Source organism: Hippocampus zosterae, chromosome 10, assembly GCF_025434085.1.
Source record: "Hippocampus zosterae strain Florida chromosome 10, ASM2543408v3, whole genome shotgun sequence".
Classification (NCBI taxonomy): domain Eukaryota; kingdom Metazoa; phylum Chordata; class Actinopteri; order Syngnathiformes; family Syngnathidae; genus Hippocampus; species Hippocampus zosterae.
Window position 1 is genome coordinate 18,875,483 of NC_067460.1, and position 20,441 is coordinate 18,895,923.

At 40.1% G+C, this 20,441-nt stretch overlaps 3 protein-coding genes across 7 annotated transcripts in view; 1 reads left to right on the forward strand and 2 right to left on the reverse strand.

Annotated features, from left to right (window-relative positions):
* Positions 1–20,441, forward strand: part of aasdhppt (aminoadipate-semialdehyde dehydrogenase-phosphopantetheinyl transferase) — a 131,828-nt gene that overhangs the window by 44,415 nt on the left and 66,972 nt on the right. The gene's annotated exons all lie outside the window — the stretch shown is intronic.
* Positions 4,235–17,366, reverse strand: cwf19l2 (CWF19 like cell cycle control factor 2). 2 transcript variants are annotated; one of them, XM_052077743.1, is made up of 19 exons: positions 17,271–17,366; positions 15,176–15,286; positions 14,932–15,057; positions 14,748–14,864; positions 14,459–14,578; positions 13,960–14,053; positions 13,263–13,381; positions 12,648–13,104; positions 11,563–11,776; positions 11,306–11,411; positions 10,668–10,769; positions 10,019–10,147; positions 9,256–9,393; positions 6,166–6,378; positions 5,511–5,627; positions 5,266–5,421; positions 5,096–5,176; positions 4,794–4,895; positions 4,235–4,560 (listed from the first exon to the last, which is right to left on the reverse strand). In XM_052077743.1, the coding sequence occupies exons 2-19, from the start codon at positions 15,215–15,217 to the stop codon at positions 4,420–4,422; spliced, it is 2,574 nt and encodes an 857-aa protein (XP_051933703.1). In that variant the 5' UTR covers positions 15,218–15,286; positions 17,271–17,366; the 3' UTR covers positions 4,235–4,419. The 2 variants fall into 2 exon arrangements, with proteins under 2 accessions (XP_051933703.1, XP_051933702.1); XM_052077742.1 differs by lacking the exon at positions 17,271–17,366 and adding an exon at positions 15,717–15,855.
* Positions 16,961–20,229, reverse strand: LOC127608617 (THAP domain-containing protein 2-like). 4 transcript variants are annotated; one of them, XM_052077805.1, is made up of 8 exons: positions 20,145–20,224; positions 19,878–19,985; positions 19,120–19,312; positions 18,897–18,998; positions 18,743–18,799; positions 18,388–18,595; positions 17,644–17,797; positions 16,961–17,392 (listed from the first exon to the last, which is right to left on the reverse strand). In XM_052077805.1, the coding sequence occupies exons 1-8, from the start codon at positions 20,192–20,194 to the stop codon at positions 17,338–17,340; spliced, it is 927 nt and encodes a 308-aa protein (XP_051933765.1). In that variant the 5' UTR covers positions 20,195–20,224; the 3' UTR covers positions 16,961–17,337. The 4 variants fall into 4 exon arrangements, with proteins under 4 accessions (XP_051933765.1, XP_051933766.1, XP_051933764.1 ...); XM_052077806.1 differs by lacking the exon at positions 19,878–19,985 and having other exon boundaries at positions 20,145–20,229; XM_052077804.1 differs by lacking the exon at positions 20,145–20,224 and having other exon boundaries at positions 18,897–18,995; positions 19,878–20,123.

The window sequence follows — 20,441 nt, forward strand, 5'->3', positions numbered from 1 at the left end:
TTCACATAAATTAACATGATTAAAAATAACTTACTGTTTTTACAACAGCGTTACATTTCATCTGTGAGGGAATACGAAAAGGATCCTTGAGCAGAGATTTGAAAAGCAAGTGCATAACCAGAGCTGACCTCAAACTCTGACAGGGAGGAGACATATCTTAAATTGCAATGGCTGATTATCATCCCGGCTCCAGAGCGCATATGCAAGTACATCCGTCGCCATGACAACTGGGAAGAATCAATTTACTGATGAGGCTAATGGAATACAGTTTAAAGGAAAAAGAGCTTTGTTTGTTTGTTTTCAACCAAATATATTTATTTACTGTGGCAGTGTCATTACTTGCTTAGAAATTTTACTTAGTAAGAACCGAGGCACCTTGGAATGCAAGTAGCCTGAAACCATTGATCGTATCAGTGTGCTAAATTTAAGAATTTGTTATTCGTAGGCCAACAGTACATCCACAAACAGTTCCATAAATATTGGTACAAATGCTCACAGCAACTGACTATGATCTGATCGTAGCGAGTTCATTCCAATTCATACTTGTGACGTCCTCAACACAAGCACTAATATGGCTTTATGGGGAGATAGCGAATAAGATGGCAGTCATTGTGCACGCTTGTTGCCTCTCGTCAGAGAACAGGAGGATGCTCATGTTAGGCACTAATCACAAGCACGACCTTGACCTCAACTGGCAGAGCACGTCTGCTCATTACGAGCACCCAAAGGGACGAGCGAGTGCAGAGGAGCAGGAACAAGACGTGATGCATCATTGGCACGCGCACACACCCACACACAACTTGCTGTAATTTCCTGGAGGTACTTATTCATTTGACTTTTTGAAGCTGTATGAATTCAACACACCTCGCACTACAGTATATTGTCCCTGATCTCTCCATCACGCACGCATGCACGCAGACACACTTTTCTTTTTCCTTATCTGGTCACTTGCTCTTTGCAATCAAGCAGCCAGCCATCATTAATAACACAGGCTTTTAATAAAGCCAACTCGACAATGGAATAAATAATGTTCCAGAGAAGATAAGCCTGCTAGCTGGCCTGAGCTGGCAGTCGGCCATCTACAGACGAGTGCAGATGGCAATAGCTCAGTAAGTGTGCTATCGTGGAATTAGAGGGGAAGGGCATCTCTGGCCGTTGTGGTCTCATTCAATTGTAAGATCTGATTTAAATAGAAGATTTTAATAACTATATTATGCATGGAAGGATTGTGCCCCTTTGGAAGACTGGATAGTGTTTTAGATTTAAGCTAGACAGTATTTTAAACTATCCTCGGCTTGTGCGTTTACAACAGAGAGCTAGTCAGTTAATAAGAGCGCCTGAGTAGGTACGTATCGGACAATCATCCACTCCTGCCACCTGTTGCATTGTGCATTCTGACAGCACATTGCACAAAAGAGTGAATCGTAGAATGGAGCATCTCTACGATCGCAATCTGTCACTGAAGCAGCTCCCCTGCTGTGAGAAGGGAGTAAGTCAGAGGGTTGGTCGAGAATTGCTTCCCCTATTCCACCAGAGTCTCAACAGGCACCAGTCCAACTGCAGAACTTGCTCCCCTAATCGGGCTGTTCAACCACCGTGCATCTTTTGAACATGTACCGTTATTATAAACAACAGACAATGAACGGTGAAACACGAGGTGGTTATCTGCTGCTTATGAGTATACCACATTTGGAACATCTAGGCCCTGCAGTGTGCAGAGTACAATGTCCATGAGTATTCATATGTGTTCCAAAAGCCAGGAAAATACACACAGCCAGAGGACATGTTTCAAGCATGTGAAATACATGCAAGGTGGTCAAGCAAAGAAAAAAGTTCTGCCACATGACACAGGAAAGTTGTGCGGGTGTACAGATAACGTGTATCTGTCAGTATATGTCTCGGTAATAAAAAGTATGATACAGATAATTTGTTTTAGGGTGGAGTAAAATATCAGTGTTTATAATTCATGGCGAGAATTGTTTCTATCACGGGCCTTTGATGCTTTCATGTACGGTGGTTACATAAGGCAACCGCAATATTCGAAACAGCTTTTAGTATGATGAAGTGCAGTTCAATTATTTTGTGCAACCGTAGCATTAAAGATATTGTTAAATCAATATGTGGCAAAAAGCTCTTTCTGTGTTAGACCTCAATACATGCACATTATCATCTATATTTCCGTCAAGTGCATCTTATGGTGATAGATTGGTCCTGCATGTCTAATTAAAAAAACAATGTCAGCGGAGTCTGGGCGTTTCCAAAACATCACAGGCAAGAAACAGGACAAATCGGGGAAGGCTGTCTTGGTCATAAATCTCCAGACAGGTAAATTGGTCATGACTAAAGATCACTTAACGGCACTCTGCTACTATTAGCAATAATAATTCTGAGCTGTACAACATAAATAAGTATGAATGTTGGAAATGTGCTGTGATTGAGGAAGGCGTTTCTCGTTTTGCGACGGGCCGTTCATCTGCTGAGTAACTCATTTCGCTTTTGCATTGATCACCATGCATGTACAGTACACAAAATCTTGGCAACTGGCTTGGCGGAGACTGTGTTCTTTTACCATCAATATCTGCTGTATGTAAGTTCGTGGTATGGAAAGCAGCAAAGCATTTGGGAATGACTGCTAGCCTGCAATATAAAGACAAACCGGTGGGAGAATCTCGCTCATTACACACAAAGCAGTTGTAACTGGTAAGAAATATTGAATGGAAGCTATATCCGCTTCTGTTTTTCTGGGAGGACTTTTTACAAGAATTTGTGTCACGGTGTGCATGCGGATAATAAACAATGTTTTCAACTGTTTGTCTTATCGTGAAGACTCATAGGCAGAAGACAACAAATATCTTGTTCGCTTCCCACACAAAGTCATTAAGACTGCTGAAATGGGTGAATGTGATGAATATCTGTCCACTTTTCCTCTAGACCATTTGTCCCGTTGATATTTTAGTACCAGGTGGGAGGAATCTATGACGAGCTAACATTAGTGGCCCGGGTAGAGGTTCTGTTCTGTTCTCTGACTACCTGGATGTAATTGCACAGTATTGTGCACGTGAGTGGCAAGCAAAGTTAGCGCTTGATTGCGAATGGCAAAGGCGGCACATACGGTATATTCGGAAAGCTGTACCTCAAGGACTATATTGTTCGATCACAATGAAACGATTCTTATCCGTGAGGCTAATAACTACATCTGTAACACTTGCCTGTGGGGAAATTTGTTCTGCGTTTCATTTTGTGTCCTTGACGACAATGATTTCAGCATAACACTTCAGAAAGTGTTATGCACCTTCTGCTCAAAAACAGTTGGGATAGGCTCGAGCATGCCTGCGCCCACTCACTCACTCTTGTGCTGTCACCAAAATGCATAAGTGCATATATTGTCCGTGTGCTTAAGGCAGAAAAGGTGCAAAGCTCAACACTTTTTTGGCTGCGCAGATCCTCCTGTCGACTTAAGTGTGTCACTTACACACTATGGGTGGCGCGACCCTGAAATGGGGGCGTTCCCTATCAAAGACTGATGAAGCTTGCACACGTCACTGGTGACCATTAGTATAAATTCTGGATCAACACAAGTTAGCTTTACTGTCAAAGTGTGACGTATTTTCAAAATGGATCACACTGGAATTCACATTTCATGGAATCGCTACGATCTGGAAATTAGGGTCAGCCTCAGACTTCACCAAATCCCACCTCATTGGTGGTTGTGCATATGCATATACAGTATATTGATTCATAAATAAGGTGCACTGTCGAGTTTTGAGAAAATGTAATGCTTTTAGGTGCGCCTTATAGTGCAATACGGTATGGTATAAATTCACAGCTGCACATTCACATGCAGAGGATCCTACAATGCAATGTGAACTGTGGTGACTCTTTGGAGTGATGGACTAATCAAAAAGGCAAGAGTATGCTGTGTGAAAGAAATGATGAGGACGCATTTAGGGGCAAGGTAGCTGATTACTTCTAAAAGGAGATGACAGGATTGGGAGGCCGTGTCGTGCTTCTCCGCTGGAAGGCTGTCACGACACTGCAACCTCTAACAATTAAGTGACAGCTGCACATGATTGTGAGGCCAGAGTAACAATGAAAACCCAAAGCAAAATAACAGGCGGCTGGGCTCGTTTCAATCCAAAAATTGGATGTGCATTTGATCAATCATAACAAAGCCAATATTAATAAAGTTGGGACATTGTGTTGTAGATAAAAACAGAATACGATGATTTTCAAATTATGTTCGGCCTATATTTAATTGAATACACTACAAGATATTTAACATCCACATCGATGAACCTTATTGCTTTTAGCAAATAATCATTCACGTGGAATTTTATGACTGCAATACATTCCAAAGAATCTGGGAGAGGTGGCAAAAACGACTGAGAAAGTTGAGGAATGTTGTTTAAATATGTGCTGCTAGACCTCACTCTTGGTACAATCGTACTGTTTCCACCATTGGGCAAACTGCAGGACTTTCTTCCTCTGGTCATCGAAGTTTTCACGTATCAACTTCCTCCAAAGCCTCGGCTCCAAGTCCATCATACCTCCAACGACTTCCTGTGATGAGAAGGCTGGTCAATCATATTGAAAACCTTTTTTTTCCAAGTACAGGAAGGCTGACTTCATTTTTCCTGCACTCCATTCCAGAAATATTTTTTAAACAATGTGACAATCATAATCTTCCCCAAATTACTTTAGGAATTCAGTCTTTTGCAACGCGCTGTTTGCAACTGTGAAGAAAAAAAAAGGGATTTACAGACACAGTGTGAAATGTTAAGGCATAAGCTGACCTTGCCGAAGTAATGTGGGAACTTCTGTTCATTTTCAATTACATGAGCAAACCCTCCCTGGAGTCCAAAGTCTACAGCAAAGTAGGGCAGCCCTCGGGGAACCTGCAGCACACAAACAATTAACCAGGCGTGAAGCAATTCACAACAGAGGACAATGAATGAAGAGGTAGGAGGGAGAGACAAAACCATGGAGCAGGAAGGACATAAATTGGTCGTTTGGCCGATTTCAATTGCCATGTTGGTTTTATTACGACGCTAGTGCAGCATGAAGGCAAACAGGCAAAAAACCCCACAAAACTTACAGATTTGCGGACGTCTTTCAAAGAAAGGTCAACAACCTTCTTGTTCATGGCCCATTCCTCATCAGACTCCATGATCGCTTTCTGGGGGGGCAGACACATCAGATTCAGTGCTCTTGAGAGGACATCCGAATGTTGTGTGGCCAAAATGACACAACCACTAACCCGCATACCTTAAAGTATATAGGTGCCATATCACCCAGCTCCCGGGGAAGTGGGATACACTCCAAGACCATGTGCTGTCTCTTGCGTGGGTTCATATGCGTTTCCATGAACACACAGTCCAGGTCCTGGGACTCAAACATACGCACCAAGCTGCGTCGGAACAGCTGTATACCTCAAAGTAAGACGGAAGTGAAGTCAGTTATATGTGAGCAGGCGGTTTGATTATTGTACAGTACAACAGTCATTGGTCCACCTGTATCTCTGCCCAGACTTCCTCATCCAAGGTGGTGGCGGAGCAGTGATGCTGGAGGGGACAGACTAGACAGTGGCCATTTGTCAGGGACACTCCTGCAGGTAGACTTAGGTATACCTGGATAAAAACAACACGTATGCAAAAGCAGATTGCAGTGGCTTTACAAAGACACGTTTGTTTTGTATGTAGTTCAAAACACGTTGCTACGTAGCTGTAGATGAGCGCAATTTGAATCGATTTTGCTTTTTTTTTTTTAACAGTGCATTGCGTTTTGTATCCTGATTGACTAAGGGAATGTAGGCTAATGTCAACAGTCTCCACTCCTCATCGCTGTACAGAATGTCGACGGAACGTTCTGTACAGAATCTCTAAAAATTGCTAGTACTTTGAAAGAAAACTTTTGGGGTTTTTTTCAATGCTTGGGCCTGAAAAAAAAGGGTTTTGTTTTTTTAATTACACAAACCAGCACATCACAAATTAGAATATTGTATATTCTTAAATAGACCAAACATATTACTATAATTTTTCTTCATATGCCCCTCAGAGGGGAAAACATTGACACCGCTATTGGCAGTGATTTTAATTGGACAGCACTGTTATTAATTCTGAATTCCAGAAGCCCAAACATAGTACCGGTATATCCACAATTGATTACCTTGCTCCCTATGGCCACTATGAGGTGCTTTTGGAGCTCCTGGCTGCTGAAACAGTGTCGGCATTTCTCCATGGAGGTCGCCAGCCTCCGACTCTCTTCAGTGGCACGCTTCCTCAGCCTCTCCTCCTCCTTCCCCTCACCCTCTTTTTGCGCCGCACTTGACACAAACATGTCATCCAGGGTGTAGTTGTCACCGTCTGTCTTTCCCATCATCTGGAGGGTTGATTGGAACACAATTAATGATGGTGGAGAATAGTACAGCGGGATGCAAGTGGTATGAAGACAGTAGTTGCAACTGAGACTGGATTTATTTTTTGACATGATATGCAGGTTATGTCAGCAGATGATTATTGACCCTTTGATTGTAACGGAACTGTTTGTAAATGTTGACACAATGTTATCTCTTGTGTGTGTGTGTGTGTGTGTGTGCATGCGCGCATGTGCGCATGCGTGTGCGTGCGAGCGATGTCTATGGACAAGTTGAAGGACACGGAGTACCGACTCAGCCGTTAAGTCTCAGTCTTGTCACCATGGTAACCAGGCAACAGATTACTGTGGTGTGTGAGAGAGAGAGAGAGAGAGATGGGGGGCAAGCACAGCTCAAGTGTGTGTATGTGAGTGAGACTGAAAAGTGAATTTGTTTCGTGCTGTGGGGAGTGTGTGTACCCTTCCCTACCTTTAAAACATAGTCTGGTGTAATTGTACATACAATTGCATCCACAGATTACTCAGGCTGCATAGCAAATATCAGCTTCCAAATGTAGCTGGAGTGTTGTGTCTGGCATTAAAATGAACACATTTATGTCGATTGAGTTTGAAAACTCATTTAAGCCACTGTGGTAAATACAAATCTGTATTCACCTACGGTTTGGTCAATTAATAATATTAATAATAATAATAAAAACTTACAACACAACATTTTCATTGAAAAAAACAAGCTTCATATATGGCACACAACTATGAACAGTAACGGGGTGAGCAGCACATAAGAGGATTTTGTAAAAGATCAACACTTTTGTTAAGCACTAAAGTAGGTGATCTTGTGTTGCCATGACAATCGCAGAGGTACTGCTCTCCGTTTATATGCTTGTTTGGTTTGGTTTGGTTTGGTTTGTTTATTGAACATAAAACATATACAGTAATAATTTGACAGAAAATAAGGTAGATAAAAAAGTAAAAGAAAGAAATCAGTCTTCATTCAACACAGTTATTATGTTCAAGGGAGTAGGATGAAGTAAAAAAACGTATCTAGTCCTACCCCGTTATGTGTTTATATCTACTAAATCATTTTTATATCAATCAGAAAAGAAAAAGTAATAAGTCTCCATTAAGGCTCATACTTTACCCTTAACCGTGATATTTTCACAACTTTTGGTTTGTATCGAGATTATATACATCCTCACCCTGGCACTCGTGTCAATTTTCTCTTGTATTCATAATGGATATTGCAATACCTTTCTCTATTTATCAACTTAGTTCTGATTTATCATTATATTTAATGTTTAGTATTTATCATTTTAACTCTGATTGGTGTAGGTTGTTTGTACTATTTTTTTGAATTTGTTTTTGAACTCAGCAAGCGATTTACTCATTTTTAGGTTCGTTTCGAGATTGTTCCACAGATTAACACCTTTGCTAGATACACTTCTTTGCTTGATGTTTGTTCTTGTTTTGAGTTTTTTGAATAAGTTGGTACCTCTTAATTCATAGTTGCTTTCTCGAATTTCAAAAAACTTCTGAATGTTTTGGCAGAGCAGGTTATTGTGTGCTTTGTACATTAATTGGGCGATTTTAAAGTCAACCAGGTCATAAAATTTCATCGTATTTAATTTAATAAATAGTGGATTTGTGGGTTCCGTATATTTTGATCTATTAATAATTCGAATTGCTTTTTTTTGTAGTTTGAGAATAGGGAGTGTGTTTGTTTTGCAGGCATTTCCCCATATTTCCACACAGTAGGTCATGTATGGTAATAATAATGAAGTGTATAATGTGTACAAGGATCTCTTATTTAGCACTTCCTTGGTTTTGCAGAGGATCCCTACGGTCTTGGCTATTTTTCTTTTTACGTTATCGATATGTGGTTTCCAACATAGTTTTGAGTCTATTACTAATCCGAGAAACTTGGTTTCATACGCTCTTTCTATTTCAATTGAGTTTACCATAATTTTAGCTTGGTGTTTGATTGGTCTTGTGCCAAAAACAATTGACTTCGATTTTTTCAGGTTAAGTGACAATTTATTTCTGTCGAACCAGTTTTTTAATTTGTTTAATTCGTTTTCTACGGTTGTCAGGAGCTGTTTCAGATTTATTCCAGAACAGTAGAAAGTTGTATCATCAGCAAATAGGACACATTTAAATAGTTTTGAGACCTTGCAGATATCATTTATATATAAGATGAATAGTTTTGGACCAAGCACTGACCCCTGAGGTACTCCGTGAGTGATTTTCAGTTGATTCGTTTTTTTATTGTTGAGTTGCACGTACTGATATCTGTTTTCTAAATAACTTTTTATCCATTTATAAGCTACACCTCTAATGCCATATCGTTCTAGTTTTTTCAATAATATACTGTGATCTATTGTGTCAAAAGCTTTTTTTAGCTTGTCTTGTGAATGAAGCTTGTCTACCATCATAACTATCTTGAAGTGTTTCCTTTTAGGTAAGATGACAATATATTATAAAAGATTATTTCAAGGCATACACAGCTGCATATTTCTATACTGTATTCTATATTGTATAGTGTATTTCATATAAATTTGGGTTCTGTATCGGTGCGAAGGAATTACACAGCCAAAGAGAAACACTGGATAATTCTTCAAATGCAATCTTAAAATAATAAATGCTGGTTGCTTTGAGCATCAAGTTCTTACTTAATATTATGTTAACTCATTTGTGCAGCTTTGCAATACAATGAAACAGTCTTTAAATTACCAGTCTAGGGGAATAACTAACCTTATCTTCAAGATTCCAAGTGGCTTTTTCAATTATTTTTCTATAGGAAGTGCTTCCAAACATCCCTCAAGGTCATTGTTTTTTCTGTGCTGTGTTCCGCACTGCACTGTTTGTGATCAAAATGCTTTTTTTTACCTTGGCAGCCATTCGAGAGTAGAGGGCATTCTGATCTTGCGCTGAGCCCATCTTCTCCCTCCTGACCATCTCCTTCAGACCCACACTGTCATCATCCTGGAAGTACCTCACCCGCTGCCCATCAACATGAGTCTCAATCTGGACAGACAGAATGTGCGCATGCTGTTAGCAAGTTAACATCACTGGCATCATGTTCAGAGTACGGTATATTAGCTATTAATACTGGTTTGAAAAAAAAAAGATCTCATTCTGATGAAACCAACTCCCTCAATCGGTACAACAAAAATCACGCTGTTTTTTTCATCAACTTGCAGAATGAAATAAATTCAAGTTACTACAAAACATTACAAAGTTCCTCTAGATTCAAGATCCTGCATAAGAATAATATGTGTATTACAATCAATAAAAAACATTGGTTGACACATTTGAATATATATCTTGTATGGGATATCATTATGTGAGTGTGTATATCATAATGCTGTGGATGGTCTAACGTTGTATACATTTATGCGCATCATCCAGAATAATAAATATACTACTGTGTATGACATCAGCAATTTAAATTGAACATCATGAGAAGAATAGGAATCTATCATGAAAAGCAGGCAGGTTAAAAAAAAACACAAACACACCAACACCAATAAAGAATTACCTACTAAAAAGGCCATTCACGCATTATACTATCACATACGTGAGGGGGGGATATAAAGACATCATTCTTATGTTTGTCAGCAGTTACATTTCCGTTATAGGTATGCTTTACCGCCTTTTTCTTCCGACGTCCTCCGTGGGGCTCCTGAGGTCCAGACAGGGGGTTGAGGGGCCAGGCCTGACCGGCCTGATCAGTTCTGAATAATAGGACCTCTTGTTCTTCAGTAGAGCAGCCTGCCACCTTAGAACCCCAGGAAATAATTTTTTAACCTTTTTTCTCACACTGACATCACTTACCAAAGAGTTACAACATGTTAAAGCTCTATCAAGATTGTATCATGCATCAGGCTGACCAAATGTCTACTTTTGCCCAAACCTGTCCCCTTTTTTATGTTTTGTGTAACAAATGACAGGCGGGCTGCACCGTGGTTGTTGGGGTCACATGTGACGTTGTGACATGTTAGATTCTTACGGTGAAAAGATTGTTGTGTATAGATATTTTGCTAAAGCTGGATTCTCTACAGAAGAGGTACTATTTATAACATTCTCACATAATTTATGTGGCAAGTCAGACTTCACTAAATAGCTATTATTTACAGTATATTGTTTTATTTTCAATTTGCATTCTGCTGCAGCATACAGCCGTGCCTGTGTGTGTTTATGTTAGACTCTTTTCTGACCATTGCGCTACCCCTACCCAACAAACAAACCAAACAAAACAAAAAATGGGGCAGAGACTAATGAATGTCGTATATTCAGACCTGGTTTGATTTTGCTGTTTCGTGAAGTTTCTTCCGTGCAGCGTGGCTCTCTTTGGCTTTCTGAGCTGCATCCAACTGGGCCTTAAGCTTCTCAACCATGGCCTGAAACAGAGTCACAGAAATATTTATTCATTAATTAATTCTTGAGTGGTTGTATTTGGACATCTGTGTTCATCACGGATTGTCCATAACTAACACCACGTTTCAAATACCAGGGACACCCGAGGCCGCAGCTCATTTATCGACTTTGCAGTCGTGTCGTCGGATTTGCGGCCGCATGTTTTGGATACACGGGTGAAGAGAGCTGTCAAATGACCACCACCTAGTGGTGTGTTGGCTCCAATTTAGGGTGTCCAATTTAGATGCCGGTCCGACCTGGTAGACCCAAACATATTGTGATGGTGTTTCATTAATGCCCTTAACTCATTCACTCCCAAAGACGTTTTTAAACATCTTTTCAGGCTTGGTCCAGAATTGGCTGGTACTGAATGAGTTAATTGCGCATTTAACTGACACACCTAGTCAAGATCAATGGCGGAAATGCCATTGTCCAAATGTTCAGCTTTATTTTGAGCCATTTGGCCAAGATTTGTATGGTATGTTGAAATTCGAAAAATTAATTCAAGGGGCCGACTTACTTTGTTACCCATAATTTCAGCCTTCACCATTTTGGCGCCCAATTTGTTCATCTCTTCCTCAGAGAGAAGTGGGATCTCTTCCTCCTCTGCATCACTGTCGCTCTCACTTGAAGCAAGCATAAAAACAACACATTTAAGAAAAAGGCAACAATGACGCCAAAATACATGTACATGCTGACCTCATGATCTGACATTTGGCAGTACTTTTATGACTGATTTCTGAAAAAGAAAACGGATCGATGGGAAAGATAACTGACTTGGATTTTGCCGTTGCAGCAGCTACATCATCACAAGGAGCAGGGGTTACTTTTGCGGCATCTTGCACTTCCTTATCGGGCTCATGGGAAAGACCGCCACTCTTCTTCCAGCCCACAGTACTTGTTGTTCGGGGACCAGAATCTTCATCATCAGATGTGGGTTTCAAGAACCCCATAGATGATGAAGAAGCTCTAGGAGGAGGACGCTCGGGAGCTGCACAGAAAATGCAATTAAAAGCGTACCTGTACTGAAACTCTCAAAGCAAATTTTTGTGTATGCGTGTAGGAATTGAAGCACAAAAACAAACAACCACTCACACTCAAAACGAGGGACAATACAGAGCAGGGCTCACCAACCTTTTTGAAACTAAGAGCTCCTCCTTCACGACTGATTAATGCGGAGGGCTACCAGTTTGATAGTATGCACTTTTGAAATAAATTTGTTCAATCTACCTTCATATGTTTTGATGAATGATTAATGATATTCATTTCTGAGAAGACACTGATCAATGTAATACAAAAAGTCATTGCTCAAACTGTTAAAAGAATAGAATTATGTAAATGTTCTTGGTATAAGGAATAGTTAACAGTGCCACACTACACACAATTCAGAATTTTTGCCTCCATGCGCCATAGACAACAGGTTATGGCAGCATCAAGAGACACAAAAATACATATCGGGCATAAATCAGAATTATGTCGATTCAACTGCACCGTAAACAGAGTGATAGGTCAAATGATTGATATCATTGCAATACACAGACAATTTACACCAAACCCGCCCACATTTAATAAAACACACAACACCAGCCGAGAGCACGGCCATTCAATGGTGTAGTTATGGTACATTAGAGGAGCACAGACCATTAAATATGGAAAAAGGATTGCAGATGTTTCCCCGTGTAGTAATGCTGACGCAAAACACCCAAACAGCAGGTTTGTCCACGCCGACTCCATTTGTTATTTGTTACAACTCCATTTGTTATTTGTTTTTTTTGCCGCTGCCCACCCCATACGCTGTGTTACAATTTGCCAGCATTTTGAGAGTGTATGTATAGCGGTAATACAAAAGGATATTAACTTACCTTTGCTGTCATATTCATCTGTGGGCTTAAGAAAACAGCCTTTCAGTGACCCAAGAGAGGAAGAGCGTTTACTCCATTTTTTCTCAAATGAGGATGTAAGACTGGGCCTCTCTCCTTCTCTGTGTCTCTCTCTTTCGTCATCTCTTTCCTTCTCTCTCCACCGGTCCCTATATCTGTCTTTGTCCTTGTTTGAGTTTCTTTCACTATCTCCATTTCTTTCTCGTTCTCGATGGCTTCTCCTGTCAGAATATCTCTCTTGGGACGAAGGTGATGCGTCTCTTTCATATCTCCTCCACTGATCTCTCTCCATCTCGTCTCCTTTTTTCCGCCACCTCTCGGTGCTCTCCTTTCCTTCCAACCGTCTGCCTATCAACATATTATCCCCTTCTCTTCTGCTTTTATGTCCATAAGCAGCTTTTTCTGCTTCAGCAAGTCGCTGCTGGAATACCTTCATTGACTGCAAAATAAACAACATGTGAAAAGTTGGAATATTTGTGTATTGCAAGCAGGATGCCTCTTTGCGTGAGCATCGCCTTGTTGGCTACAATAAAAATGTTGGCTTTTCGATGATTAAGCTCAGTGTATTGAAAAAGTGTGTCAGCCATCAGTCCTTACTCCGTATCTGTCTGCCACCACATCATCCAGGCTGCGCTGCTCTCTTTCTGCCTGCTCCTTCATCCTCTGGTAATTCTTCCTCAGCCAGCTTAGACCGCCATCATTCACCACCGAACCACCTGTTGGAAGATTTATTTCTAGATTATGTCTCCCTTTAACATAAAGGTAGTTTTCTTTTCTGGATACATTTTCTTTTTTTTTCCATGTTGTGCTTGAATCTGATTTAAAAACAATCCGATTTATCTGGCTCACTGAAGTTAGGTCATCAAGAAACCATTAACATTTGATGTACTTAATAAAATAAAGAGTGAGCATAGTTAACATGATTAGTCTAGTCAATTCAACTGTATTTATAGAGCACTTTCAAACAGCCATCGCTGCATACAAAGTGCGGTACACGGTTTTATTCATTTATTTACTGTTATTACTGTTAGTTTTATGTTATGTGTTGTGTTTATTATTTTACTTTACGTTAAATGTTTTGTTAAGCGCTTTGTTACAGCCGCCACTGTTGTAAAAGCGCTATATAAATCAGCATGTATTGTATTGTATTAAATTTATTAAAATAATAGCACGACAAAAACTTGGTATTTCAAATACATATTTTAATTCTCAACTTTTTTTCTTTACCTCATTGCACTTCTTTCTGTTTTTGTAAAATAAAATCTCAAATCGGAAATCTTGAGTCCAACGTTACCTTTTTTTGCAGCAGTACCAGTCACCTCCTCTGGGGGGAGACCAGTTCCACCATCCTTCCAGTACGGGTTAAGTTCTAATTTGAGCAAGCCATCCTAAAAATAAACACAAAACTAATGTTTAACCACACCGACGAAGGGTATCTACTCCCATTAATATTGTCCCAAATGTTATTTTCAGCAATTATTTGATAATTGTGAAGAATGTCATTTTTTTTAACAAGTGGCACCTCGCCCAGGTTACTTTGGCTGTAGGGTGGAACTACACCACGGACTGGTAATCATGGTGTAGTTCCACCAACAAACATCTTGCATTGAATCTTGTATTGATTGATTGTTCTTTTAGTGTTTCAGTGAGCTGGACTCACTAATTTGTTAGCATGGCAACCAGAAAATATGGAAAATTAAAACTATATCTTACTCTTATAGATAGGGCATTCTGTGCTTTTGTGCATCCGACAGGCGAGTAAAAAAGTATGGTAATTCAAACATTCAACATACTTGTTCAATGGCCTGAGCTTTGGCCCACTCCTCCTCTTTCTGTCGGTCTTTCTCAGCTCTCTTTTCTGCTACGGAAGTTGTTTTCATGGCCAAAAAGTCAAAAGTCATCCATTCATCTCGCTACAGGAAAGAGATACACATTATATCTTGGTATCAATGGATGGGAAAAACAAACACCAACATTTAAAATGTCTTGAAATGCGCAAGTGAATATTCAAATTAATTTGAAATTATCAAGTGAAACTAAACATGTCCTTCAGTGCCACTGGGAGCAAAATAGAAACAGTACTTGGACATTTTGAGTTGAGTCGCCATTGTTCTCTGGAGACTTGGACTTCTCTGAAACCTTCCAGGCTTTAGCAGGCTGTGACTGAGGCTCAGCTTCAACCCACTCTTCAGCTGAGTCCTGAGAAATAAAGCACAAGCAAATAAATTATTTATATTAATTACTTTTGATGAATTAATCAACTCACATTTGAGCTGTCACTTGAGCCATCTGATGCTTCTGTCCCCTTCTTTTCCTTCTTGGCCTTCTTTTTCTTCTCTTTCTTCTTTTTAGATTTCTTCTCTTTCTTCTTTTTGGTTTTAACAGAAATTTCCTAGATGGGGAAATGTAGGTGAGAAAAGTTTAGGTGGCTTTTTTTAATCACTACACTGAAGCCAATACCACATGAGTGATGTTTTTTTTTAATCCTCAATTTTTCTGACAAGTCTTACGTCCTCTAGTTCCTTCAATCTGTCTGTGACCTCAGGGAGCATCCAAGTGTCTTCCCCTCTCTGCCTCTTCAGCTCCTTCCTCCTCTCCTCTCTCTCATATTGTTGCTTGGCCTAAACAGTGTGGGGGTGAAACAGAATACACAAAAGCAATTGAAAAATACAGTAAATTAAAACAAAATTTAAAAAAATAAGCGAAGACCCAAAACACAAATGAGACGGGATGATAATGTGTCGAAAACAATTATGGCTGCAGAAGCATCATCAGTTCTGTGCCGGTAGCACTGTAAACACAGCTTGGAAGCGAGTAGATAACAGGCACTGTAAACATGACGGACCTGCCGCAAACAAGCCATAAAAAATCGGGCGAACAGAGCCGGCGAGTCCTATCAGCTTTGTCCGTGTTTGGACAGTTTTGTCTATAATCGGTGACAACATTAGCCATTAGCCTATTGCTAGCATGTATGAGGGCAGGAATAAGTGTACTTTGACGCGAGTCGAATTAGATCGAATGTATTTAAATAGTTATGTTGTTAGAATGTACCCGATCAAGCGCTTCTTGTCGTGCCTGTCGTTTACTGTCCTTCCGATCAGCAATGGTGCTTGAACTCTCAAAAGAAACTGCGTGCGCCGCCATGACACTGCCGTAAGTGAGTGCAGTCAGGTCGGAAATTGCTTACGTCCTTTGGATGGGCTTTGTGGCTATTCTCATGGGTAATTGTAAAGTCTTGAAAACAAACAGGTGATCCAGTGGTTAGCCCGTCGACCGCATAGTGCAGAGGTCTTCCTGTGTGGAGTTTGCATGTTCTCCCTGGGCCTGTGTGGGTTTCCTCCCACATTCCAAAAACATGGCAGGCTGATTGAACACTCAAAATTGTCTTTAGGTTTGAGTGTGAGTGCAGATGGTTATGCAGATAGAAGTGATCATTTCGAAATGTGAAAACTAGTAGATATTTATTATAAAGTGTGGCCAATTGATGTTTATATTTCATCATTATTGTGCGAATTTGCTTATGTGATCAATGTCTTCTTAGCTGAAGTTCCCCAGCCATATTGCAGTTACCACCCTACGACCTGACATTGTCCTCGTATCGGAGTCCACCAAACAAGCAGTGCTGCTGGAGCTGACAGTGCCGTGGGAAGATCGCTTGGAAGAAGCCTTTGAGAGGAAGCTCTCCAAGTACGCAGGACTGGTCAGCGACTGCCAGCTGGCTGGTTGGAGAGCAAGGTGTTTCCCTGTGGAGGTTGGTTGCAGAGGATTCGCAGCCCGTTCCTTGGCCAGAGCCTACTGTAGCTTAGGCATCAATGGAGAGAGGAAAAGGAGAGCCATCCGGAATACCACTGAAGCTGCAGAAAGAGCCTCAAGATGGCTGTGGCTCAAAAGAGGAGATCCATGGAGTCATGGTAGCTAGCTAGCTGTCTGGACACAAGCCGGGACTTGATCAACCCCGGCTGGGTCACCTGGAGGAGGGCGTCTGATAGTTGAAAGACCCGAAACGTCCAGTGAATCCAGGAACATCACTGATGATGTGTCCAGACTAGGCATCAGTAGATGTATGTACACAGCGAATTTGCTTATGTGATCAATGTCTTCTCAGAAATGAATTTCATTAATTACAGTACAACATATGAAAGTAGTTTGAGCAAATTTATTTCAAACTAGGAGCCCTCTGCATTAATCAGTAGCCAAGAAGGAGCTCTTAGTTTCAAAAAGCTAAGGTGCATGAGAGACTTTGGGCATAAAAGCATATTCATTAAAAAAAAACAAAAAACATCAGAACTCACTACATTTTGAAACAATTTTAATGCAGTTTTATGACAAGTGACTGATATGTAGCTATTGTACAAGTAACCAGTGTGGCTTGGAAACGTTTTTCCTTCAAAAAATACTTTTTAAGCATATGGTAACAACAAACTTTACATTAGATAATATTAACATCTTTCAAACAACAACGCCACCAGAAATGCAGACCAGGGCATTTTCAATAAGTCCAGGGCAATTTCAATCAGACCAACCAACAGGTGGGCAGGTTGCTCTGGTCACTCATGATGGCATGTATGTAGGCAGAAGGGTATGAAAAAGAATCCGGTTCTTCACCTACTGGAGCAGGGCGGACAGGAACACAGCCTTGTCCTGTGCTTTCACATTGCCTCATCCAGTGTGTTCAGGCTGGTAAATCGTCTGGAATTGTCCTGTCATGGGGTTGTTGTCCCATCCACCTTTAAAATGAGAGGGGGAAAAAAAGCAAATACGGCGAAAAGAAAATACAGTTGTGATGCATCTTTGTCAACCTCATTTTATACAATATGCTCCATTTGGAATCCATGCCAGATGCCCTGATTAAGTTGCTGGCTAGCTCCCACAGTTACAATGACTGAATTGATCCCGGTAAGTGCAAATACAATTCTGCATACTTCTATTCAAAAATAAATTCCTCTCAAAACTATTTTCAAAAGTGCAACATGCCTACTTTTGCAAAGTCTTTGAATGCGGGAGAGGAAGTTGCAGAGTGTCGCGGAGGTAATCATACACCTTTGGACCATGGAGATGGAGCGTGAGGGCAAATTCTCGCTGATCCTTAGAGTACTCGTGGCCCTTTTTTTCAAGGAGGTCAAGTTTCAGACCTGAAATTCAAAGAATAGAAACAAATTAGTAAGTTGGTCGTGAATAATACTTAGGAAGTCCAGCAAAAAATCCATCAGGTTTTATAGGTTATTTTCATTTTTTGTATTTTGTTTATAAGTTTGGCCTGTAAAAGCTTGCGCAACAGGGAATTTAACCATGCCCTATGATTCATCACTATGACGTTTCAGAAAAGTTAATGTGTCGCTAAATCTAACCCTTAATTCATTAATATTGCTAATACATTACACATTAGATTATTGTTATTATATCATTATGAGTATAAAAACCTAGGTAATGTGCTTGAGAAAAAAATGAGGGCAGATTCGGAGTTAGCGCAAAAAAAATCATGGGGAAAGGTTTACTTGCATCACTGTTAAAATAAACTGAAGAAATAAAACGTTGGTATCCTGTGTTATTGAACCTAAATGTGCTAAAGCTAAACTAAAATCAAGTGCTGAAATGTTCATCTTCGAGACTCCGGGGAACTGGGCATCTATCAGAGATTTCTATCAGCAAACCTTTCCAATGCAATTATTTTGAAGCACACTGATAAATGTATGCATTCGCTTTATTTGTACTTTCATTTGACCTGAGTAAAAATCAAGCCTGTCTTGTAGCTCTATGTTGATGAGGTCCTTCTCCTTCAGTTCGTCAATCAGGCAGCGCACCGTTTGCTTCGCCCTACTTTCCCTGATTTTTGCATTCCTGCTGTCGCGTTCCAGACTCTCCACTCTTGCTAGGGCTTCATCGAGCCTTTTCTTTAGAAGGCAAGCAGGAGGCAATGTGTAGGAGTGATCCTATGAGAAAGACGGATGAAAATATTTGGACTGAATGACACACCACAACTCAACTCTCAACACATCTACTATTTTCTTATGGATTGCACACATGTGTAATGTACAATGCTCGGAATTCTTACAGGGTATTTAAATCAAAGCACTCACAGTTGTGTGGGACTGAGAATCATTCTTCATCTCATCATTAATCCTACTGTCACCATCCTGGATATGAGAAAAGACAGAAAAATCAGAGATTAGAACCAACAACAGCACGTTGGAAGCTAAGATCAACAGTGTTTAAAATCCAGATCATTACAACCGTCATTCGGGCAACAATTGGCTCAGGATCTGGTTTCAAGACAGCCTGAGACACATCCATCGACTCGAGTTCCAGACATTCTTTAGTTCTCTTTGAAGCCTGCTAAAATGGCAAAAAGATTGAAATAGAGTTTAAAATCAACCAATGAACCACCGTGGGTTATTTATTTGGATCATATGCATATAAAATGCTTACTCTATGTATACCTTAGCGATGCACCTACTTTTGGGAGATGAGCCGGAAGGGTGAAAACGGATGGTATGGCTCCAGCTCTAAGCCGGACAGTTTGGCCGGTCCTGTCAAAGTCCTCCGGATTAAAATGAACACTGCAGAGCACCGAGTGGTCACTGGCTACAAAGTTTTTTCTCCTGAGGGCAACTTCCCATTGCCTCCTTTTATGTTTTTCTTTTGGAAACCTTAAAAACATGGAGTCAAACGGTTACAAGATAGCAACGGTTAACCAGTCCGAGTTCTGATATATTATTAATGAAGTCAAAACCATCAGGGTGAGTTAATTATTGCTGCAACACATCAATTACTATGTTCTTTAAGCATTTGACATCTAGCGTTCATTTTTAACGAACTATACAACCACCACACAGCAATAATGCCATGCCGTATTACTGAGAGCACCGGTTTTCACATACTGTACCTATTAATTGCGCCCACTCTACTCAATAATTAACAACCATGTCGACTTTTAACCTACCAAAGTAATCTTTGTGACATTAGAAGTTTTATTTGATCCATTTTCGGGCAAACTTATTTATCTTAGTATGCAACCGTCTGGAAAATATTGCTAGCATATCTACCAATAGTAGCCTAGTAGTCGTTATAAATTAGTAAATTGATAAATAACTGAATTGGTAGCTATTTAATAGTAATAAATAGCGTTGTCTGTTAGCATTTCACTCTCTGGTGGACTACAACTTACAGTTGAACTCAAGTTATTGTTTTAACATAACAATAATTCAAACGTACTTGTGAAAGGTAATTTTCCGTGCCTTGACCTCGGCATTTCGCTCATTTTTGCAACCGTGAGCAACACAATACTCGGGCATCTTCGTACCTCCGAGATATCTCGCTTGCCTGCAAACATAGAAGCAATTTGTTTTCAAACGACCCCGATAGTCGAAGGACCACATGTCTTGTAGCAAAACAACATGTCTGATTTTGATAACAACCTAAGATGCGTCAGAATCAGGAACCAATTAAAAGAGTTACTATTTTAATGAAGACAAAACATACCTGAACACTGATGAGGAATAATTTCTTCTTCTTCGTTTATGAATGATCATAACGCAATAGCGCCAACTATTGATCTGCAACGATTACTGCTTTGGCTGTTCCATTGTGTCAACAATAGCAAAATGAATTTGAGGCTGTTTTCTTTTCAAATTATTTTCTCATGTCTTGTTGTCCTAAAAATTTTAAACCTTGTGAGTTTATCTTATTTCTTTCTCAGTGAATCTTTTCACATTTGCCCTGCTCTACGTCTATTAATGCAATTTATTGCAGTTACAAATTTCTGACAGAATGCTTTAG

Bases quoted from the DNA above. Each gene is read 5' to 3' on its own strand.
- LOC127608617 (XM_052077803.1), bottom strand. From the start codon at position 20,041: ATGTGGTCCTTCGACTATCGGGGTCGTTTGAAAACAAATTGCTTCTAT. The intron at 18,800-18,896 runs GTTGTAATGATC...TCTCATATCCAG, and splicing joins CAATTGTTGCCCGAATGACG to GATGGTGACAGTAGGATTAA. The intron at 17,393-17,643 runs GTAGGCATGTTG...CTCATTTTAAAG, and splicing joins CATTCAAAGACTTTGCAAAA to GTGGATGGGACAACAACCCC.
- cwf19l2 (XM_052077742.1), bottom strand. From the start codon at position 15,809: ATGGCGGCGCACGCAGTTTCTTTTGAGAGTTCAAGCACCATTGCTGAT. The intron at 13,382-13,959 runs GTAACGTTGGAC...ATCTTCCAACAG, and splicing joins TGGTACTGCTGCAAAAAAAG to GTGGTTCGGTGGTGAATGAT. The intron at 6,379-9,255 runs GTAAAAAAAAGC...TCAACCCTCCAG, and splicing joins ACTCTCGAATGGCTGCCAAG to ATGATGGGAAAGACAGACGG.